A 22,854-nucleotide genomic window follows, 5' to 3' on the forward strand; every position below is an offset into this window, starting at 1 on the left:
ATAAATGTTTTACCCTACCATGCGTAATCAATATCGGTCTACGTTTTAGAGATTTGAGGTTTTAGGAATAGAATAGAGACAATATTTTAAAAATCCACGCCGACAGGAAAAAAATTTTAAAAACCCACTCCTTGTTAGATACAGGATTTTTTTAAATTTTAAAAATCCACGCCTTGTTAGTGACATGAAAAAATTTTATTTCTAGGAAATTAAGCTTCAAAAAAATCACTCTTAGTTCTTTCCAAAAACATTCTTAAAACACAATCCTTAACACTAGATTGCCGAAGGCGTTCATTTTGATCTTTTTCAATTTCAAGTACAAAAACAATTGTGTATATTATGACACAGCTTTTTAAAATTTGGTGACTTTTTGTACCACATACAACTACGTTTATTACTCATAGTAGCTGCTTCCCCCTCTTTGATTCCCGGTATAAACATGTGCTATATCTACATTGCCCAAAATCAGTCATTTTGACCTCTTGCAAAATATTAAATAACCAAACTACTATGACCAGATCAGTACAACAACATCGAAAACCGTTTGCTACTCTTGAAACACAAACAAACACACAAATTGGAAAAAATAACTTTTATATTTCCAGTCAATTTCACTCTTAGAGTAAACACTTACTCTGTTTTGAAAATTTTGTCTGCACTTATTTTTCAAAAAGGGAAACCCGAAGAAAAAAAATTTCCTTACACAATAAAAGTTCTTTCAGAATGAGGTAATTTTGACCTATTTTAGGCAATATAGGTATATACAAATTTCCAGTCTTTCTAGTGTTAAAAAAATCTTAAAAATCTAGATTATCTTATAACAATTAAAAAATATTTATACTCACTTATGACCCAACTCATGGGCTATGGTATGTGAAAGCATTATGCCATTGTCTTCATTAACACTACAAGACTGTTTAGGTTTACACATTCCGCCAACATTGGCTAGACCCAGGGTCCTGTTGGTAAAATTAAAAATAACACACATGCATCAATTAAAAACGTATTAATGAATTCAAATCCCAATTTGAATTACTAAAAATGTTGTTATAACTAATAGCTACTTACATGCAATTATTACCGCATATATTTTTACGGGTTATCAAAACGGCTACATCATGGTGATGTGGATCCAATTCATTGCCGCTATTTAATTTGTGTTGCCAACTAGGGAAGAAAACAAAATCAAATAAAAAAATTGTATTACTCATGCTTTTAACAAAATGACACATTTCAAGATTATTTTAGCTGCCGCTAGTTTGTATAGAATTCAATCATTTATTTATTTTTCCATTCCATTGAATCCCAACAAATGACTTCCTGAGGAGTTTTGTCCCAAAACCTAATAAGAGTACCAAACAAGAACACAAATCCATATGTCTAGACATTAAATTATCTTATCTTATTTTGACAGTATCACGCAGCCAAACTTGAAAGGCATTGAAATGACGCGTTAAGTTGCTGGCGCCTAAAATGTACGCGCAGGCGTATGGACAGCAACAACAAAAAAGGTACGCGGATATACAAATGTCATACAAACGAACAAATGCAAAAAAAACTAAATTGTACTAAATTGTACGCAAAAAACTAAATTGTTCCTCACTTGATGTGAGGAAACGTACAATTTACCGATGTCTAAACACAGATGATGCCTGTCTGACATGACATGGCTATAAATAAATGAATGAAAATAGGATACAGTGGATTGAGTTCAGACTAAGGAAAATATTATTTTAAAAATAACCAAATAACGAAAATGGGGTGGTACCATTAAATGGAGTACAGAAAAACGATGACCTATGTCGAAATGGTTTGGCAGAAATCCATCCTCCAAAAATCAATAATGTCAAATTACAGCCACATCGATGGGAAAATCCGACTATACCAAAACCTAGGCAGATGTTAATATTTTTAAAATATCAACTAGCCGAATTCAAAAATGAAAAAAGCCTGCAGTCTTCAAATACGGTTAAATGGGGGTCTGCCTCGACACATTGGCCCAGATTGATATTATTTTATTGGAATATCAGGCGAATGGAATGTCCTATTTGAAGCAAATTTTGCACAGCCTGTTATATTAGGTTGGGGAAAAAAGAAATCCATTATGAACGTCGATAAAATCGGATCAAATTTGAACGGCATGTTACCAGTCGTAACATCGCACAGTTGCTAAAAATCGACCACAAAACTGTTTTACACAATTTAGACAAAGCTGTATTCAAAAAGAAGCTCGATGTTTGGGATCCACATCAATTAACGGAAAAATAAGATGTATCGAATTTCCACCTGCGAAGCCTCGGCCAAAACGGAATGACATAGACCCCATTTATTAAGGGAACCCCCCCCCCCATTCTCAATTTTAATTTTTCAAGATTTTCAATGGGCTGGTAAATCAATACCAATGCTTGTTAAGGTTTGTAACTTTGCACATATATAATTGAAGATTTAAAAGAGAAGAAACATAATTTACAAAAAAATTTTGTTATTGTTTTGTTGTTGTTTTTTGTAATTATAGAAAAGTCCTTATTTTTGATGGCGGGCATGATAACTCCTCACTGGAACATCGGAATCCGAAAATTCCAACGGTGTTAGAAAGAGTACATGTCTGGCTCTCGTATGAACTAGGATTATTGACTTCGCTCTAAAATTAACAAAATGGTGGACCTTTGAAAAAATATTTTTGGAAAATCGACGATTTTTTACAAAAAAACCAAGTTAAAAAATAAGGAAGATCTTCACCGATTGGTTTTATCCTAGTTCATACGAGAGCTATACACTCCCAGAGAAACATTGTAAAATTTGGAACTGATTGGATTATTAGTTTTTGAGTTATCGTGCCCGCCATTCGCAAAAAAATGTTTAGAGAAAAACGCGTTTAAAGTTTGAGAAGCCCTTCAGCCGTCACTTGATGCGGACACAATTAATCGGATATTTCTTCAAGAGATCTTGAGATTTACACTTGAAATTTTGTAGAGACATTCTTTAATCAGTGTAGATTCGAATTATATCAACGGATGATGACTGGAGATTAGAAATGGATTACATACCCTGTGCGAAAACGATCGTGGCCAAAGAGCGATGAAGCACCTCAAACGGTGGCCAAACCAGAACTAACGGCCAGGACGGTTCTGCTATCCATTTGGTGGGACTGGAAGGGGATTACTTATTATGAGTTGCTTCCATATGGACAAACGCTAGATTCTGATCTCTACTGTCAAAAACTGGACCGTACTAGACTCATAGAAGGCATTATGAAGTTACCTTTAAAATGGCAACAAATCAAAACGGTGCATATTTGGCCCAAATCTGACATTTTGAAGCATGTTAAATAAAGCCCTACAGTTCATATAAAAACCAGTAAAGAAAGTAGTATAGTCGGACTAGGCCGACTATATGATACCCTTCACCACTTTGGGTATATTCCACATATGTATCCTAACAGACGACGCGTTTTTGTTATATATCTATATCTGAACCGATGTCAGGGAAACTTGCCAGAGACTAATTTATATTACATCAGTACGTTGTGTCAATCGGCCTAGCTATGGATCTTTTCACGAAGCTTGGCAACATCATTGTAGACTTAATTCAGTACCCTATACCAAAATTCGTGCAAATCGAAAGATATGTAGGGAATTTGGTGCACCAATTACCCAAAATCGGCAGAAACTATATATGGGAGCTATATCTAAATCTGAACCGATTTTCTTGAAACTTAGCAAACATTATTATAGATACAATTCAGTACGCTATGCCAAATTTCGTGCAAATCGAAAGATATATAGGATCTTTGGTGTACCATTTACCTTAAATTGGATGAAAATATATATGGGAGCTATATCTAAATCTGAACCGATTTTCACGAAACTTAGCAGACATCATTCTAGGCCTTATTCATTACGTTGTGACAAATTTCGTGCAAGTCAAAGGATGGGGTTCGTCCTTGGGCCAAACAAATGAGCTGTGCCACCCTAGACTATGATTCTATGCATATTCTCAAAAGGAACCATGGGTCTATCTCAATTATTTTTTCCTGTTACAAACATATGCACCAGGATATAATACCCTGTACCACAGTGTGATGAAGGGTATAATAATGGATTTCTTTTCGCCCAACCTAATTAAAAACCAGCGAGAGGAGCAATATATTCGGAAGTGACCGACCACTTGATACCCTACACAACTACACGAAAATCTAACTGTATGCAGTTATATATTCTGAGCCTGGCAATAATTTGCGATAAAATTTGGTCACTTTAGGTTTTGGTTAATATTCATCGAAACAGCCGTTCTAAGTATTAAGGCAGATCCACTTCACCGTATAAAATATCTGACGTTCTGCATACAATAATAGCATCTAGAGCCACTAGTAAATTTGACAAAAAAAAAGTTTTCGGTTCATTGCACCGTCTAAATATCATCTTAGCATCGGCCTTGATCATAACCGGGACTTCATGTAAAATTTCAAAGCGCGACATTTCCGCCCTCTAGTGGGGTAATATTAATACTAAGCAATATCATAACACCTAGACAACTGAGACATCCGAGTAGATACAACAATATAATTGGTATCAATTATCAAGAAGTTGATAGCATATCTATGTCCTTCAGAATACAACATTTTGTAATTTTTCACAAAAGGACTAGAAACACTTTATACGGTTTTCTACAGACCAAAATAAAGTTTTTTGTCCATTTTCTCCGCTAAATATTAACGGATCATTACCAAAAACAATATGGTCCTTCATTGGCCAGAACACATCCTACATGCAAAGTTTCGTGAAAATTGGTCTATAACTGTGGCCCCTATCATGTTAATAAATTATAATGAACAGACGGACGGACACACCACTCTAGATCGACACGTCGAGATATGATAATGGGTATAAAAATCCACCTTAGGCTGCGATATTTATGGAAAAATATTCTTATTAAATCACGCTTTTAATAGTCCCTATAAATAATCTGAATAATACATTTAAAAGTCCATGCTAATTGCTCTAAAGGGACATTAAGAAGTATTCTTAAAAAAATAGCTAATAGCTAATAGCTCGATTAGACTCTGAAAACCTGTCGATAATATATCTCCTCCCCACAGTGCTGATTCTAAACACTGTGAATTGAATTGTATGTAAATGAAATATGCAAAATCGTATAAACGTATTCACATTTTGTTGTTGTTGTTGTCTCCACTACCACCTTATATTAGTAGTAGTAGAAAAACTACTCACCTACAGAACATATCCAAATTCTGTTGAGCATTCTGTGTTAAATTCAAATCTGGATGTGCTTCATCCTCTTCGAGCAGGATTATTTTCACCACCACAATTTCAATGGCATTACCAATACTGGGATCTTTGTACAGGGCTGAGACCATATTCATGATGGTCAAAAGATACGTCTCTACCTCATTATGAAAGTTAACCATTGTCGAATCGGCAACAATTAGAGTTTCAACATGACGTGGGCTGCTAATTGAACGTTTCATGCGTCGTTGTGAGTGTTGTTGTTGTTGATGGTGTTGCTGGGATTGATGTTGTTGTGTTGTGTGGTGATGTTGCTGTTGAGGTGCCAAGTTAATTGCGGATGGTGTTACTGGGCCAGAATTGCGTTGGTTTGATATATAATTGTTGCGGCTGTTGTTGTTGTTGCTGCTGCCATTTCGGTTGTTAAATGCTGAATGCTGTTGTTGATGATTTTTTATTTGATGTTTATGGTATTCCTGATGTTTTACATCCGCCGTGGTTGTCTCATATTTGAAATGTGGCTGTTGATGATGTAGACGTCTTATTTTACGTCCACCTTGTATTTTTAACTGTAACAGAGGAAGATGGAAATTAAATGTTAAAAAAATGTTAAAATTTACGGATAAAAATAAAGCTGTATGGATCTGGAAGTCCTATGATAAATATTTTTAAAAAATCCACATCAAAAGATCTTCTAGTACTTAAAGAAAAATTTTTAAAAATTCACGCTTGTAGACCTGAATTTTTGTATGATTCAAACTTATATATCTGATAGCCTAATCATAGAATCCAATTATTGAAAAATTATTTTATTGTTGTATCTCGTTCTAAACTCTCTAAACTGCTAAAATTAAATTTTATAAAAAATATTCACTAATTAAAAAAATACATATTTAAGGTTTAAAATTAAATTCAAAATGTTTTAGTCCATGGACAAATATTAGTGCTTATAGATCAGATAGTTCTTAGAAGCCAGTAAGGAATGTAGTAAAGTCGGATTAATTAGACACCCATTGATTATTTGGTGCACCAAAGTACCAACATATCCTTCGATTTACACGAAATTTGGCATAGCGAACTGAATTGAGTCTAATATCGGAAGAAAATATATATGGGAGCTATATCGAAACCTTAACCGATTTTCCCAAAACTTACCACTCATCATTCTAGACTCAATTCATTACAAATCGAAAGATATATAGTAACTTTGGGGGTACCATTTACATCAAATCGGACGAAAATATGTGTACACACATCACTCTAGACTAAATTAAGTACGCTATGCCAAATTTCGTGGAAATCGAAAGATATATAGGTACGTTGGTGCACCATTTACCTTAAATCGGACCAAAATATATATGGGAGCTATATGTAAATATGAAACCATATTCACGAAATTTAACACACATTTAGACCTTATTCGGTACGCTATGCAAAATTTCGTGCAAATCGAAGTATATACGGGGACTTTGGTGCACTATTTACCTAAAATCGGACGAAAATATATATGGGAACTATATCTAAATCTGCAATGATTTTCACAAAAGTTAACACACATCACTGTAGACTTAATTTAGTACGCTAAGCCAAATTTCGGGCAAATCGAAAGATATATAGGTACTTTGGTGCACATTTACCTTAAATCGGACGTAATTATATATGGAAGCTATATCTAAATCTGAACCAATTTTCCCAAATAAATGAGCTGTGCCACATTTCATCCAATTCGAATCAAAAATGCGACCTTTGTTTACTATTTAACATGGACAGACGGACGGACATGCATAAATCGACGTAGAAAGTGATTCTATTCATATTCTCAAAAGGAACCATGTGTCTATCTCGTTTCCTTTTGCCTGTTACAAACATATCCACAAATACATAATACTCAGTACCACAGTGTGGTGAAGGGTATAATCATGTCTAAAAATCGTACAATATTAAATATCTGGTAGCCCTTTGAAAAAGATTCTTAAAAAATCCAGGGCTAAATCCTTCCATAAATATTCTTAAAATAACGAAAGTCTAAAGTCCGTCGAAAATGTTTATTTACAAAAATATTCTTATAGTTCTTGGAACAATATTCTTAAAATCGCTTGTATCTCTGCCAATATATTCATAAATGGACGCTCCAAGGTTATCAAGATTATCAAGACCATGAAAAAAATATATATTTAAAAAATCGTAAAAATCCACTCCACTGAGAAAATATTTTCAAAATATTTGCTCTGCTATATTTATTTAAAAAACCAAGGCCTGATAAAACATTTTTAAAAAAATCTACGCTTATCGTCCTTATGGTCCTTAAGAAAATATATTTAAAAAATCTACGCTTATGGTTCTGATAGTTCTTGAAAAATATTATTTAAAAAATCTACGCCTATCGTCCTGTTGGTATTTATAGTCCTAATGGTTCTTCAGAAAATTTATTTAAAAAAATTACAATTATTCTCATGAATATATATTTAAAACTTCATGCTTATAATCATGATGGTCAATGAGAAAATTTATTTAAAAGGTCCGCGCTTATAGTCCTGATGGTCATTGGAGAAATATATATAAACGAGTTTAGTTCTGATGGTCTTTAAAAATTATATTTAAAAAAATCCACACATATAACACTGATGGTCCCTGAGAAAATCTTTTTAAAAACTCAATGCTTATAGTACTGATTTGATATTTTGAAAATATCCACGCATATAGACCTGATGGTCCTTAGGAAACATATTTATAAAAATATGCAAAAAAGTATTTTCTTTTTAAATCCTGACGGTCCTTGGAAAAATACATTTGTACAGCTTATAGTCTACCCTTGGGCCGTCAAGACTATAAGGACTATGGACGCTTATAGTCCACATTTATAAAAAAATCCTGCTGATCCTGTAGATATAAATATATTTATAGTAATGCGCTTATCGTCCTGATGGTAATTATAGTACTAATGGTTCTTCAGAAAATATATTTAAAAATTTTACAATTATCCTCCTGAAAATATATTTAAAAATTCACGCTTATAGTCTCTGGTCTCTGAGAAAATTTATTTAAAAGGTCTACGCTTATGGTCCTGATGGTCCTTGTAGAAATATATATAAAAGAGTTTAGTTCTGATGGTATTTAAAAATTATATTTAAAAAATCCACACTTATAACCCTGATGGTCCTTGAGAAAATCTTTTTAAAAACTTCCATGCTTATAGTTCTGATCGTCCTTGAGAAACTATTTTGAAAATGTCCACGCATATAGTCCTGATGGTCCTTAGGTAACATATTTATAAAAATATGAAAAATATTTTCTTTTTAAATCCTGACGGTCCTTGAGAAAATACATTTGAACAGCTTATAGTCCACCCTTGGGCCGTTAGGACTATAAGGACTATGGACGGTTATAGTCTACATGTATAAAAAATTCTGCCGATCCTGTAGATATAAATATATTTATAGATCTGATAGTCCTTGAGAAAATATATATTAAAATGAACGCTTATTGTTCACACTCATACAAAAATCCTGTTGATGCTTTAGATGAAAAGATATTTATGGTCCTGATAGTCCTGAAGAATATATTTTTAAATGCTAATATAGATGATTCTTGAAAAATTATATTTAAAAAAATCCAAGCCTTTAGTCTTGATGGGTCTTTAAAAAAATATATTTGAAACATTCACGTATATCGTTCTGGTCGTCATGGGGACAATATATTTTAAATTGCATTCGCATTATCCAGATTTTCCTCAAAGCTATATATTTTCCTTATAGAAATATATGGCGTAAAACTAAACTATAAAATTAGAGCAAATTCGATTGAAAAACGTGTATGACATCCTTAAAATACCGTACATTGTACAGGTACCATTAAAAGGGACAATAGCAAAACATGGACTTGGAAAAGTCCTTGAAAAATATGTTTCCCATTTCCAACCTCATTAATATTTTTAAAAGAAGAATTATCAGCCTTCCATGAGCGGAAATACTATTCTCTATTGCTTCTCAGCCATTCCGTCTACAAATGATCTTAAATTACAATCCAGAAAACACAATGACATTAAAAAATAAAAACAACCTACAAATTGTCATTTAAAAAATCCCAAACATTTTGCATCCATCCACCCACTCACCTTGCCTTGTGGTTGCCATTCCACGAGACGTGCTTCTATTCGTCGTCTTGGCTCCTTGGTGCCACAATTACTTAAAGTTCGCCTTTGACGTTTCGTTCCATTTTGCAACAATTTATGTGATGACTGGTGTTCTTTTTCTTGTTCCTGGTGATGAGGATGTTGCTTGTGCGGATGATGTGGTTTTTTTGTGGTCTACAAAACGAAGAGAAATAAAAAAATATCCTTGCATTAATGTCAGAATTTTTATTTAAATTTGTTCAGCATTGACAACTTTTTTTCGGGCAAATTCAATTTCATTGTGGGTTGTTGTTGCAGTAATTTGTCTAGATGTTTATATGGTTTGTCTCTTAACTGGATTTAGTAGTCCATTTATTCTGTTTTAGTAGTGCATCTATTTGTCTGTCCAAATGGTTGGCTGGCTGGCTGTCTGTCTCTATGTCTGCCAACTTGGACATTATACGACTGGTTGTCTTCCTGCCTTCTATGCCACCAGTGAATATTTGGCTTACATTTTCGATGTCTGTCTGTCTTTGTCTTTTTTGCTTTACTTTTGTTCGCTTTAGTTCATTCATAGTTACAGCCAGCCCACCTAAAAACAGTTGTCGTTCGTTGTTATCTCTCTTTGCCACTCTCCCAATCGCCCGCTCACCGTCGTCTTCCATGCAAATGCAAATTTCAGTAATTACCTTTTCCTTAACAGATGATCTTTGAAATACAACATGCGGATGTCCGTTAACGTTGTGGGCTGCGGCATGAAGTTTTGATGGCTCAATGTAATATTCATTATTTTTGGTTTTTATGTGACCAACCTGAGGAGATCGAGATGATAAAAGAGCAAAAATTATGAAAATAAATAAATATGATTATTTTATGTTAATATTATGCGTTGTATGTACGTATATTGTAATAAAATTGTAAAATAGATATGACAACTAAATATGAAAAAAATAATGATTAGCTTAAAAATTAAAAGACTTAAGACACAAACGTGGTAGTTATTGTGGTTTGATGTTTTCCATGTAAGTTTGTATTAAAATAAAAAAGTTCTATGAAGGTAGGACAACTTGTTTAAAGTCAGTAAAGAATTTGGAATGGCCAAGGTTAAAGACCCCATAAATTTAAATATATTCATGAATAAAATAAAAATGAATACTAAATCGATTTTTCAACCGAAAGATCTTCACAAGAAATTTCCACTATATTTCGAGGGCTTCACATAGCCTCCACTTTTGTGATCTGACAGTTATTTGGCACTACAAGTTCTTGGAGCTTAAAAAATCTTCGCTTAAAAAAGTTCGGCCAAATCGAACTTGTTCTATATATATTTTGGATAAATATTCCTTTTTATACCCTCCACCTAAGTTTGGAGGGTATAATAACACTGTGATACAATACAATTTTTTTTCAGGGGTTCCAATGTACCAATTCCGTTTAGTTGGAGTCCCTGGACCATGAATATACCTTTGGTTTTTCTGGGTCACTTCGAAAATTAGTTTTATAACGGTAAATGTAGAGAAAAAAGTGGTTTCATAGGTTTTCACTTTGAAACGCGTGTAATTTTGATTTCTCCGTTTGTAACTCATCGAAATAATCATTTCCGACCCTGATTTGTAAAATTTGACTAGAGGAATGCATGCGCAATGATTGGAACCTTAGCATCCTGTGTACCGTGCACAAAAAAGGAAACACGGCGATATGTGACAAATATAGAGGAATTAACCTTCTTCTCATCGCATATAAAGTGCTATCCAATGTGCTGTGTGAACAACTGAAGCCAATGATCAATGACATTATTGAACCATACCAATGCGGCTTCAGTCCTGGCAAATCCACCATTGATCAGATTTTCACTCTGCGCCAGATACTGGAAAAAAACCACAAAAAACACACCGATACATTCAACGTACTCGTCGACTATAAAGCCGCATTCGACAGCCTTACCCCTTCAGAGCTATGTGTTTGGCATCCCAGCAAAATTAATACGGCTGTGCAGGATAATTTTAACTGGTCGGAAAGGACCTCTCGGAGCCCTTCAATACCAAACGAGGATTCAGACAAGATGACAGTCTGTCGTGTGACCTGTTTAACATCCTGCTGTACACCAAACATCACATGTTACTCGCCTACGCCGACGACATCGGCATAATGGGTCGAACATTGCGAGCGGTAACAGCCACCTTTGAACGAAGTGGGACTGGCAGTAAATGGCGAAAAGACCGGGCTGATGGTATCAACGCGCAAGACGTGCTGTAGACTCGGATCAACTATGAAACTTGAAAACTACAGCTTCGAGGTAGGGTACAATTTTATATAACTCGGTATTGCCATAAACAAAACTAATAACATCAGCTTTCCGGAGGAGAATAGTTTTGGCCAACAGATGCTACTGAGTAAGCAACTCAAAAGTAATGTCACCTCTCTCCAGACCAAATTCACAGTCTAAAAGATAATACCTGTGACATCAATATAGTCAGACGGATCGAGCTGCAGCGACTACGTTGGCTAGGCTATCTTGTAAGAATGGCTAAAGATGCCTCAGCTCAAAAGGCATATAAAAGTGAGCCAAGTGATGGTTCACGCAGAAGGGGAGGGCCACGAATCCGATGGAAAGATCAAGTAGAATACAATCTCGGAAAATTGGAAAAACTGCGCAGAATACCGATGCGCCTGGAAAACTTTTTTAAGCTCGGCTTAAAGAACGAAAGTTCTGCCACAAGCCAGCTAAGTAAGTAGGACCCAATAAAGTATGTATATATTCTTGATCAGAGTAAAATTCTATGGCGGTATTTGAATATTTAGCGTAAAGGAAGGTATCGTGATGCCATAATTTTATTTTCGAAATTGAGCTATATCAGGCCTCAACTGGCATAGCCCCTCAGATAATGATTGCTACAAATGTTCGGTAATTCCCTAACGATGTAATCAGCCTCCAGGGACGTACGCATACAATTTTTTTCTGCAATAACAATTTTAATTTTCAATTTTCATCCTCATATAGCTGTGTCCTCTAAATTTCAGCATTTCGTGGATGTTTCACCCTACCATGTGTTGTCATGTCGGACCACTTTTTGGAGGTTTTTAGTAAAAATCTCCATTAAAAATTGCTGAAATATTTATTTGGTGTACCTTATGGTTTACATAAATCGGTTTGTAGAATTGACGATTGATATAAGTTGACTTTTTGGTATGTTCCCTATATTTTTATTTCAAGTACCTGTCAGTATACCTATGGTGGAGGGTATTCGAAGTTCGGCCCGCCCGAACTTACCACTTTTTATACCCTTCACCACACTGTGGTACAGGGTATTATGTCTTTGTGCATATGTTTGTAACAGGCAAAAAGGAAACGAGATAGACACATGGTTCCTTTTGAGAATATGCATAGAATCACTTTCTGAGTCGATTTACGCATGTCCGTCCGTGCGTCCGTCCGTCCATGTATATTTGTGAACAAAGTACAGGTCGAATTTATGGTCCGATTTGGATGAAACTTGGCATAGGTCACTTATTTGGCCCAAGGACGAACCCTATTGAAATTGGGAAAAATCGGTTCAGATTCAGATATAGCTCTCATATATATTTTCATCCGATTTAATGTATATGGTGCACCAAAGTCCCTATATATCACTCGATTTGCACGAAATTTAGCACATCGTAATGAATTAGGTCTAGAAAGATGTGTGTTAAGTTTCCTGAAAATCGGTTCAGATTTAGATATAGCTCCCATATATATTTTCGTCCGATTTAATTTAAATGGTCAACCAACGTCACTCTAGCGTCTAAACGAACTGAGATAGATCGCCAAAATTTTGCACAGAGTCGTCTTTTGTCTGCAGGCAGATCAAATTCGAAGATGGGATATATCGGTCCACGTTTAGGCATAGCTCCCATATAAGGGTACGCCCCCAATTTTACGTATTTTGGGGTTCAGGAGCGCGTTTTTCAACCGAATTCGCTGAAATTTAGTACTTTTAGTTGCTATTGGGTACCCAATTTCTCCAAAATTATGCATATAGGTCCATTTTTTCTGGTAGCCCCCATATAAGGGTACCTCCCAAATGTCGGTATTTTGGGGTTCTTGAGCGCGTTTTTCAACCGAACACGCTGAAATGTGGTAAATTTGGTTCTTATTGGGTGCCAAATATCTCCACTAAAAATTATAAATATAGGTCCAATTTTTCTGGTGGCCCCCAAATAAGGGTACCCCCAATTTTCGGTATTTTGAGGTTCTTGAGCACGTTTTTCAACCGAATTCCTATTTTGTAGTCGTATATGGTAACAAATTTTCCTACAAAAAATTATCGATATTCACCCCCTTTTGGGGTAGTCCCTATTTAACCCCCTTTTTATACCCTTCACCACACTGCGGTACAGGGTATTATGTCTTTGTGCATATGTTTGTAACAGGCAAAAGGAAACGAGATAGACACATGGTTCCTTTTGAGAATATGCATAGAATCACTTTCTGAGTCGATTTATGCATGTCCGTCCGTCCGTCCGTCTGCCCGTCCATGTATTTTTGTGAACAAAGTACAGGTCGCATTTATGATCCGATTTGGATGAAATTTGGCATAGGTCACTTGTTTGGCCCAAGGATGTACCCTATTGAAATTGGGAAAAATCGGTTCAGATTTAGATATAGCTCCCATACATATTTTCATCCGATTTAATGTAAATGGGCCACCAAAGTCCCTATATATCTCTCCATTTGCACGAAATTTGGAACATCGTAATGAATTGTGTGTTAAGTTTCCTGAAAATCGGATCAGTAAATGGTCAACCAAAGTCCCTATATACCTTTCGATTTGCACGAAATTTGGCACAGCGTAATGAATTAGGTATAGAATGTTGTGTGTTAAGTTTCCTGAAATCGGTTTATATTTAGATATAGATTCTATATCTGCCAAATGAAAAATATAGTATCGGTTGCAGAATGACATGTTTATTGATCCAATTTCATTTTACTGGTCCTTTAAAAATGCGACGTCTGTTAGGATTCATCTGTTAAAGTGGTGAAGGGTATCATATAGTCGGCCCCGTCCGACTTTACTACTTTCCTTACTGGTTTCAATTGTTTAATTCTAGTTTCAGCTCTGGCCGAATAAGACAATATTGACATGAAATGGCAAGTGGAATAAAAATCTTCTTAATATAATAATTTACTTAACAATTCTTTTTTTTTTATTGATTCCCACGTCAGCTCAGCCAAGGCAAAATACTTCTCAATAAAGCTTGCAATATTTATGATATATTTTACGTTTGTAGCTATGGAGCATTTAAGACCCATACGTCACTGGAAGCTTCAACATTGTTGTTAACAGCGTATAAATATGACTGTAACTCAATTAATTGATAATAAAAATTTCCAAGCATGCGCCTTATTCCCAACAATAATTGTCTGCTAATTAATGTGCAATTTCTGTGAATTGATTATATCAATTAAATTTAATTTTTCAACATATTAATCAACTGATGAGATGAAACACAAATTCCGGGGAAATACCGGAGGTAAAACCAAAAAAAAAAAAAAAAAAATAAAACAAAATAACAAAGAAATAATACAAAAATGCTTTCGACATAACAAATTATGGGAGAGCACCAAACATCTAATGGGGTTATAATTAACTCATTTATATCTAATATATACATACATATATTTCGCTCAAAATCCCTTTGAGCATATAATTTATCTCTTCAATATTTTCCGTATTCATTTTACGCTGTCCCCTTTGATTCTGTTCAACCTAACCTAGGCTAACCTAAATCATATGTCAACTAATTAATACCAATAACGTTAAGAGCAACACAAAAAAACCAATGTAAATATAAATATAAAATGTTAAGCGGTGTCATAAAATGTGTTTATGACTCTAATGACAAATAATCGCTGCTTCCGTTAATGTGAGAAACATTAGTGAAACGACCGACAACTGGCGTTTACCGCTTTCATAAGTCTGTATCGGCGACTGAAATAAATGACGAATGTAGATATCAATCGGAGGGCAGATACAGGGGTGTGAATGACTACATGAATGGCATAAATGTTGAGGTAGTACTACTACCTGGTACTGTCTACCCAATATCTATGTAAGGATGTATGTGTTTTGCTGGCTGACAGACTGGCTAACTGGCTGGCAATATATGGCGCCACATCAACCGCATGCAGTACCTTGCCATTATTTTCCAATAACCACGCCATGCCAATCTCCAAACGAAACAACAGCCGCCAAGAAGGACAGATAAACAACAAGAATAACAGCAACAACAACCAGAGTGAATGTGTAATCGGGAAACATTATAAAGGCATGCAGCAGCCATATCCCCACATGTCCATATGCATATATGTATGTATGTTGAAGACTCAACACTCACGCTTTTCATGCATACATTTACTGGATAATGGATTTTTCATGGCAAGGCAGCCAAGACTAAAAAAAGAAAACATTAACAACAACAAAAACACTGAGAAGCAGGACTGACATGTAGACATACCGACAAGTTTATTGTTATAGACCATGGACAAGCAATTATCTATTGAAACGGAGGCATTATATGGCCCGTGGCAAGCTATCAAATGTTTACACATTGTAATATTTAATTTGCAACATCGTTGAAAGGCTCGATGCGACAGGAGAGAGAAAAAGGTGAGGGTCAGCGGAGATTAGATATGTCTTGATGAAAGTTTTACAAATTAATTTAACAAATTGGCATTATTTTTTTATTGGAACAAACCTTTATAAATTATCAAAAAATGTTATCAATTTAGAGGTTTGCTGTCTTTCTCCCTTCTGAGTTTAAAAAAATAATTTTTAATTAATACCCACAATAAATTACCTCCCAAATATTCCAAAATATCAAATCCTATTCAACACCTATACACATAGTTGACCGTAGAAAAAATTTCATAAATTTATTTTTAAAGACCGCGTTCAACGGTCTTCTGTTCAAAATTAAAAAAAAAACGAGTGAAAAAACGTTAAGTTGGGCCGGGACGAACTTTGGATATCCTCCACAATAGGTATACTGATAGGTACTTGCAATGAAAATATAGGGAACATACCAAAAAGTGGAAGTTCGGCGGGCCGAACTTTAAATATCCTGTACAATAGGTATATTGGCAGGTACTTGAATGAAAATATAGGGAACATACCAAAAAGTGGACCTATACCGATAATTCTACAAACCGATCTATGTAAACAATTATGTAAACCAAATACAAATTACAGCAAATTTTAAATAGAGATTTTTCCTAAAATCTGAAAATTCCAAAACGTTGCAAAGTTATATAAGAAAGAAAAAGTGGACCTATATTTATAATTATTAGTGGAAAAATTTGGTAACCAATTAGAACCCAATGTACCAAATTTCAGCGAATTCAGTTGAAAAATGCACTCAGGAACCCCAAAATCCCGAAAATTGGGGGTACCCTTATATGGATAGTCTTTAAAAAATCTACGCCTTATGATAGTCTTTAAAAAATCTACGCCTTATGATAGTCTTTAAAAAATCTACGCCTTATGATAGTCTTTAAAAAATCTACGCCTTATGATAGTCTTTAAAAAATCTACGCCTTATGATAGTCTTTAAAAAATCTACGCCTTATGATAGTCTTTAAAAAATCTACGCCTTCTGATAGTCTTTAAAAAATCTACGCCTTATGATAGTCTTTAAAAAATCTACGCCTTATGATAGTCTTTAAAAAATCTACGCCTTATGATAGTCTTTAAAAAATCTACGCCTTATGATAGTCTTTAAAAAATCTACGCCTTATGATAGCCTTTAAAAATCTACGCCTTATGATAGTCTTTAAAAAATCTACGCCTTATGATAGTCTTTAAAAAATCTACGCCTTATGATAGTCTTTAAAAAATCTACGCCTTATGATAGTCTTTAAAAAATCTACGCCTTATGATAGTCTTTAAAAAATCTACGCCTTATGATAGTCTTTAAAAAATCTACGCCTTATGATAGTCTTTAAAAAATCTACGCCTTATGATAGTCTTTAAAAAATCTACGCCTTATGATAGTCTTTAAAAATCTACGCCTTATGATAGTCTTTAAAAAATCTACGCCTTATGATAGTCTTTAAAAAATCTACGCCTTATGATAGTCTTTAAAAAATCTACGCCTTATGATAGTCTTTAAAAAATCTACGCCTTGTGATAGTCTTTAAAAAATCTACGCCTTATGATAGTCTTTAAAAAATCTACGCCTTATGATAGTCTTTAAAAAATCTACGCCTTAAGATAGTCTTTAAAAAAATCTACGCCTTAAGATAGTCTTTAAAAAATCTACGCCTTATGATAGTCTTTAAAAAATCTACGCCTTAAGATAGTCTTTAAAAATTCTACGCCTTAAGATAGTCTTTAAAAAATCTACGCCTTATGATAGTCTTTAAAAAATCTACGCTTTTACTGGCCCCTAAAACTAGTCTTAAAAAAATCTACGCCTTATACTGGCGCCTACAAATAGTCTTTAAAAAATCTACGCCTTATACTGGCGCCTAAAAATAGTCTTTAAAAAATCTACGCCTTAAGATAGTCTTTAAAAAAATCTACGCCTTAAGATCGTCTTTGAAAAATCTACGCCTTAAGGCATTTGAAAAATATTCTTTAATAAAAATATTCTTAAGATAGTCTTTGAAAAATATTCTTTAAAAAATTGCGCCATAAGATAGTCTTTGAAAAATATTCTTTAAAAATCTACGCCTTAATATAGTCTTTAAAAATGTTATTTTAAAAAACCGGCCTCTTGAGATTCTTTAAAAAAATCGATGCCTTGTGATAGACTTCGAAACAATTTTTTTTTCGAATTCAAGCCTTTTGTTTTATTTATTTTAAAAACAAGCCTTGGAAAAGGCTTTGAATCTTTATATATATATATATATATATATAAGTAGTAATAAACAACTCCCACTTACCAAACCATTACAAGCTGACAGAGCTACCCTCGAATCTGGCTGATCCTTTATCCGTCCATGATAATGGCAATTGGTATTTTTTTGCAAACGTTTACGGGTACGCAAATCACGACGATGTCTTTCCACTATCAGGTGCGGTGTCATAAAATAACTATGTGGCCTGAAAATACAAGAAACCGAATTACTTCCTTCAATGTCCCCCATGACATATCATGGCATCCTTACTCCAATTCCAAATGCAGCGTTTCATTTTCTATATCCAAATGATAGTGAACTTCTGGCTCCAATTGCGTATCGTCTATACTGCGACGTTTACGATTATGTTTATAATGCTGGCCATGATGATGTTGCAGATTGTGCGATACAAATTCACCATTTCTGTTGACTTTACGTGGTATTATTAATTCTCCAGATTTCAGTTCGTCCGAATGCAGGCCTGAAAAAGAGAGCGAGAGAGGGAAACATTAATAAAATTACAATTTATCAATACATCGATGACCAACCATGTGCCACTACCACAAAATTGAGTTGTTAACTTCAAACAAGAACAACAACTACAAAATGACGCGAATTTCTTCGAATCGATATAATTAAAATAAACGACTTCTATGAACATCCCATAAATCACACCATATGTTCGTGCAAAAGAATTGATCGGTGCTTGTCGTGTATGAGTTGAGCTGATGTGGTTTACAAATTTGTTGTTGCTTTGCCATACAGCAACAAATTTAAATTAAATTTTAAATAATTATATGCCTTAACGTGATTAAGGTGGCAATTATTATGTAATACCAAATATGCTAGTCATGCGAGAGAGAGAGAGAGAAAGAGAGAGAAAAAAAACATTTATCAAATTCCGGTAAATAGCCAAAAGGCACAAAAATATCCAACATATTTTGCTTTATAGAAATAAAGATTTATATTTTTTGATATTTTTTGTGGAAATAGACGATTGTTAAATACCTTATTTAGGAATCGAAAGATAGTTTTTCACATTTCGATTATTTAAAGTAAATGAAATAAATCTCAATACTATGTATATTTATTTTACGTTGTTCACTGCACGTATGGGTAACATACGCATAATAATACACACCATACGCCTACGTAACCCATATTATGATAGGACCTTCAATATACCGGAAAAGAGGTGAGGAAAAGATGATTACCTAATAGGTAGGCTAGCGTTTTACGGGTATATACCAAAACGGGGTCAATATGGATCGTTTTGGGAACTGAAATTATTTTTAGTACAGAGAAGTGTGAGAACCGTCTGAACAACGTCTGAGCTAAATTTCAAAGCTCTATCTTAAATATTGTTATCGGTATCTAAAAGAGGGACTTTAGAGGGGATTCTGATTAAGAATATATATACTTTATGGGGGTCTCCAGTGAATATTTCGAGGTATTGCAAACATAATGACAAATTTAATATAAAATTATGATGGAGGGTATACAAATTTAAGATCCAATTTCGTAGGACCATTTTTTGGTAGCCACATGTAATGGTAACACAAATTATTATACCCTTCACCACACTGTGGTATTATGTCTTTGTGCATATGTTTGTAACAGGCAAAGGGAATCGAGATAGACCCATGGTTCCTTTTGAGAATATGCATATAATCACTTTCTGAGTCGATTTTGGCCCAAGGACGAACCCTATTGAAATTGGGAAAAATCGGTTCAGATTTAGATATAGCTCCCATATATATTTTTGTCCGATTTACGGTCGATTTAAGGTAAATGGTGCACCAAAGTCCCTATATATCATTCGATTTGCATGAAATTTGGCACAGAGTACTGAATGAGGTCCAGAATGATATGTGCTAAGTTTCGAGAAAATCGGTTCAGATTTAGATATAGCTCCCATATATAGTTTCGTCCGATTTAAGGTAAATGGGGCACCAAAGTCCCTCTATATCTTTCGATTTGCATGAAATTTGGCACAGAGTACTGAATTAGGTCCAGAATGATGTTTGCCAAGTTTCGAGAAAATCGGTTCAGATTTAGATATAGCTCCCATATATATTTTCGTCCGATTTAATGTAAACGGTGTCGTCCGATTTTACACAAAATTGACACAAACTTTTCACAACGTACTGGAGTTAGAATAACCTAGAAGTTGGTTTTAAATGCTTTACCATTGTGAGTCCAATAGGCAACAATTTGCTCTACGTACTGAAGTTACTATAACACAACGTGTGGCAAGTTTAGTTCAAATCGGATTAGATTTTGATATAGCTTATATATATATATATATATATACGCTTATAATTGATTTTCATAATTTTGTCCCTGGTCCTTTAAAAATTCGACGTCTTTTAGGTTTCATCTGTTGGATATACCGAAAGTGGTGAAGGGTATCATATAGTCGGCCCCGTCCGACTTTACTGCTTTCCTTACTGGTTAGTATATATATTTGAGAGTTTTGAACGTATTTTTTGTCCGAATTGGCTGTAATTTAGTACTTAGATATTTTCGATATTTTGATTATTCGTTTTTCAACCGAAAAAATATTAATAATCGCTCCCATATAACCCTCATTTTATATTAAAATAGTTATTCGGTTTACAAGCCGAACTATTCAAGACTGGTGGTCAGATGCTGGTAAGGAGCATGCACCAGCTGATTAGTACAGTTTGGCTAGAGGAAAGAATGCCCAATAATTGGAACCTCAGCATCAAAAAAGGAGACAAGACGATATATGCCAACTATAGAGGAATAAGTCTCCTTCCCATCGTATATAAAGTGCTATCCAGCGTGCTGTGTGAACGACTGAAGCCAATTGTCAACGACATTATTGGACCATACCAGTGCGGCTTCAGACCAGGCAAGTCCATCATTGACCAGATTTTCACTCTGCGCCAAATCCTGGAAAAATCCTGCGATAAACACATCGACACATTCCACCTATTCGTCGACTATAAAGCCGCATTCGATAGCCCTATCCGTTCAGAGGTTTTTAAAGCCATGTCTGCGTTTGGCATTCCTGCAAAATTAATTCGGTTATGTAGGATAACTTTAGCTGGCACAATATCAAAATCGGAACGAACCCCTCGGAGCCTTTTAATGCCGAAAGAGGATTCAGACAAGGTGACAGTTTGTCATGTGACCTTTTTAACATCCGATGGTATCAATGCGCAAGACGTCCAGTAGACTCGGATCAACTGTGGAACTTGAGAACTACAGCTTCGAGGCAGTCAAAGATTGTATATACCTTGGTACCGCCATAAATAAAACTTATGACATCAGTTTTGAAATTCGGAGAAGGATAGTGTTGGCCAACAGATGGTACTATGGTCTAAGTAAGCAACTCCAATCTGAGTAGTCTGAGTAAGCAAGGCCACATCTCGGCAGACCAAACGCACACTCTACAAGACGCTAATACTAACCACGCTATTATATGGATCTAAAGCATGGGTACTTACGCAAGCAGATGAGGCAGCTCTTGGAGTGTTTGAGTGAAAAATTCTCTAATCTGCGTTGACGGTGAATATCGACATCGAATGAACCATGAGCTGTACCAGCTATTCCCGGACATCGGCATTGTTAGACGTATTGAGCTGCAGCGATTACGTTGGCTAGGTCATGTTGTGAGAATGGATGTCCAAGCCCTAAAGGCATATAAAAGCGAACCGCCTGATGGTTTACGCAGAAGGGGAAGGCCACGAATAAGATGGAAAGATCAAGTGGAGGACAACATTTCCAAATATGATCTTCCAAACTGGAAAAACTGCGCAAAAGACCGACGCGACTGGAAATCTTTTTTAAGCTCGGCTTATGGAATGAAAGTTCCGTCACAAGCCAGCTAAGTAAGTAAGTTATTTGGTTTGTTTTGATTTAGCCATCTGTTGTAATCATTGTACCATCGGAGGAGATAATAAGCCAGAACCTTTCTTTCGAGAATGAAGTATATTGATCCGCATATTCGATATTTACAGGGTATTATGTCTTTGTGCATATGGTTGTAACAGGCAAAAGGAATCGAGATAGATCCATGGTTCCTTTAGAGAATATGCATAGAATCACTTTCGGAGTTGTCCGTCTGTCCATGTTTTCTTGTGAACAAATTACCGATCGCATTTATGATCCGATTTAGATGAAATTTGGCATAGCTCACTTATTTGGCCCAATGACGAACCCTATTGGAAAATGGAAAATCGGTTCAGATTTAGATATAGCGAAGTTACGAAGTTATGTGGAAATCAGTCGAGATTTAGATATAGCTCTCATATATAGTTTCTTCCGATTTTTTCTAAATGGTGCACCAAACACCCAATATTTGTCCGATCGAAACAAAATTTTTTACAGAGTACTGAATTAGGTCCGTATTGATGTATACGAAGTTTTGTGGAAATCGGTTCAGATTTGGATATAGCTCTCATATATAGTTTCGTCCGATTTTTGGTAAATGGTGCACCAAACTCTCAATATTTGTCCGATTCAAAAAATTTTTTTTGCACAGCGCACTGACTTAATTCCAGTTTGATATCCGTGAAGTTTTATTGAAATCGGTTCAGATTCTGATATACCTACCATGTATTGTTTCGTCCGATTTTATGTAAAATGTG

General features: G+C 34.9%; 1 protein-coding gene across 1 annotated transcript; it reads right to left on the reverse strand.

Annotated features, from left to right (window-relative positions):
* Positions 1 to 845: 845 nt before the first annotated feature.
* On the reverse strand, positions 846 to 18,716 carry LOC133327809 (A disintegrin and metalloproteinase with thrombospondin motifs 6-like; the record flags this gene model as incomplete). The annotated part of the gene is made up of 8 exons (XM_061536344.1): positions 846 to 959; positions 1,069 to 1,167; positions 5,232 to 5,560; positions 5,678 to 5,815; positions 9,361 to 9,483; positions 10,047 to 10,169; positions 18,281 to 18,440; positions 18,506 to 18,716. Coding segments are annotated over 8 exons (1,297 nt in total), but the record flags the coding sequence as incomplete, so codon positions are not given.
* Positions 18,717 to 22,854: the final 4,138 nt, after the last annotated feature.

The sequence above is a fragment of the Musca vetustissima genome, unplaced genomic scaffold (genome assembly GCF_032173495.1).
Source record: "Musca vetustissima isolate MV318-11 ecotype Yass unplaced genomic scaffold, APGP_CSIRO_Mvet_v1 utg9870, whole genome shotgun sequence".
Taxonomy (NCBI): Eukaryota; Metazoa; Arthropoda; class Insecta; order Diptera; family Muscidae; genus Musca; species Musca vetustissima.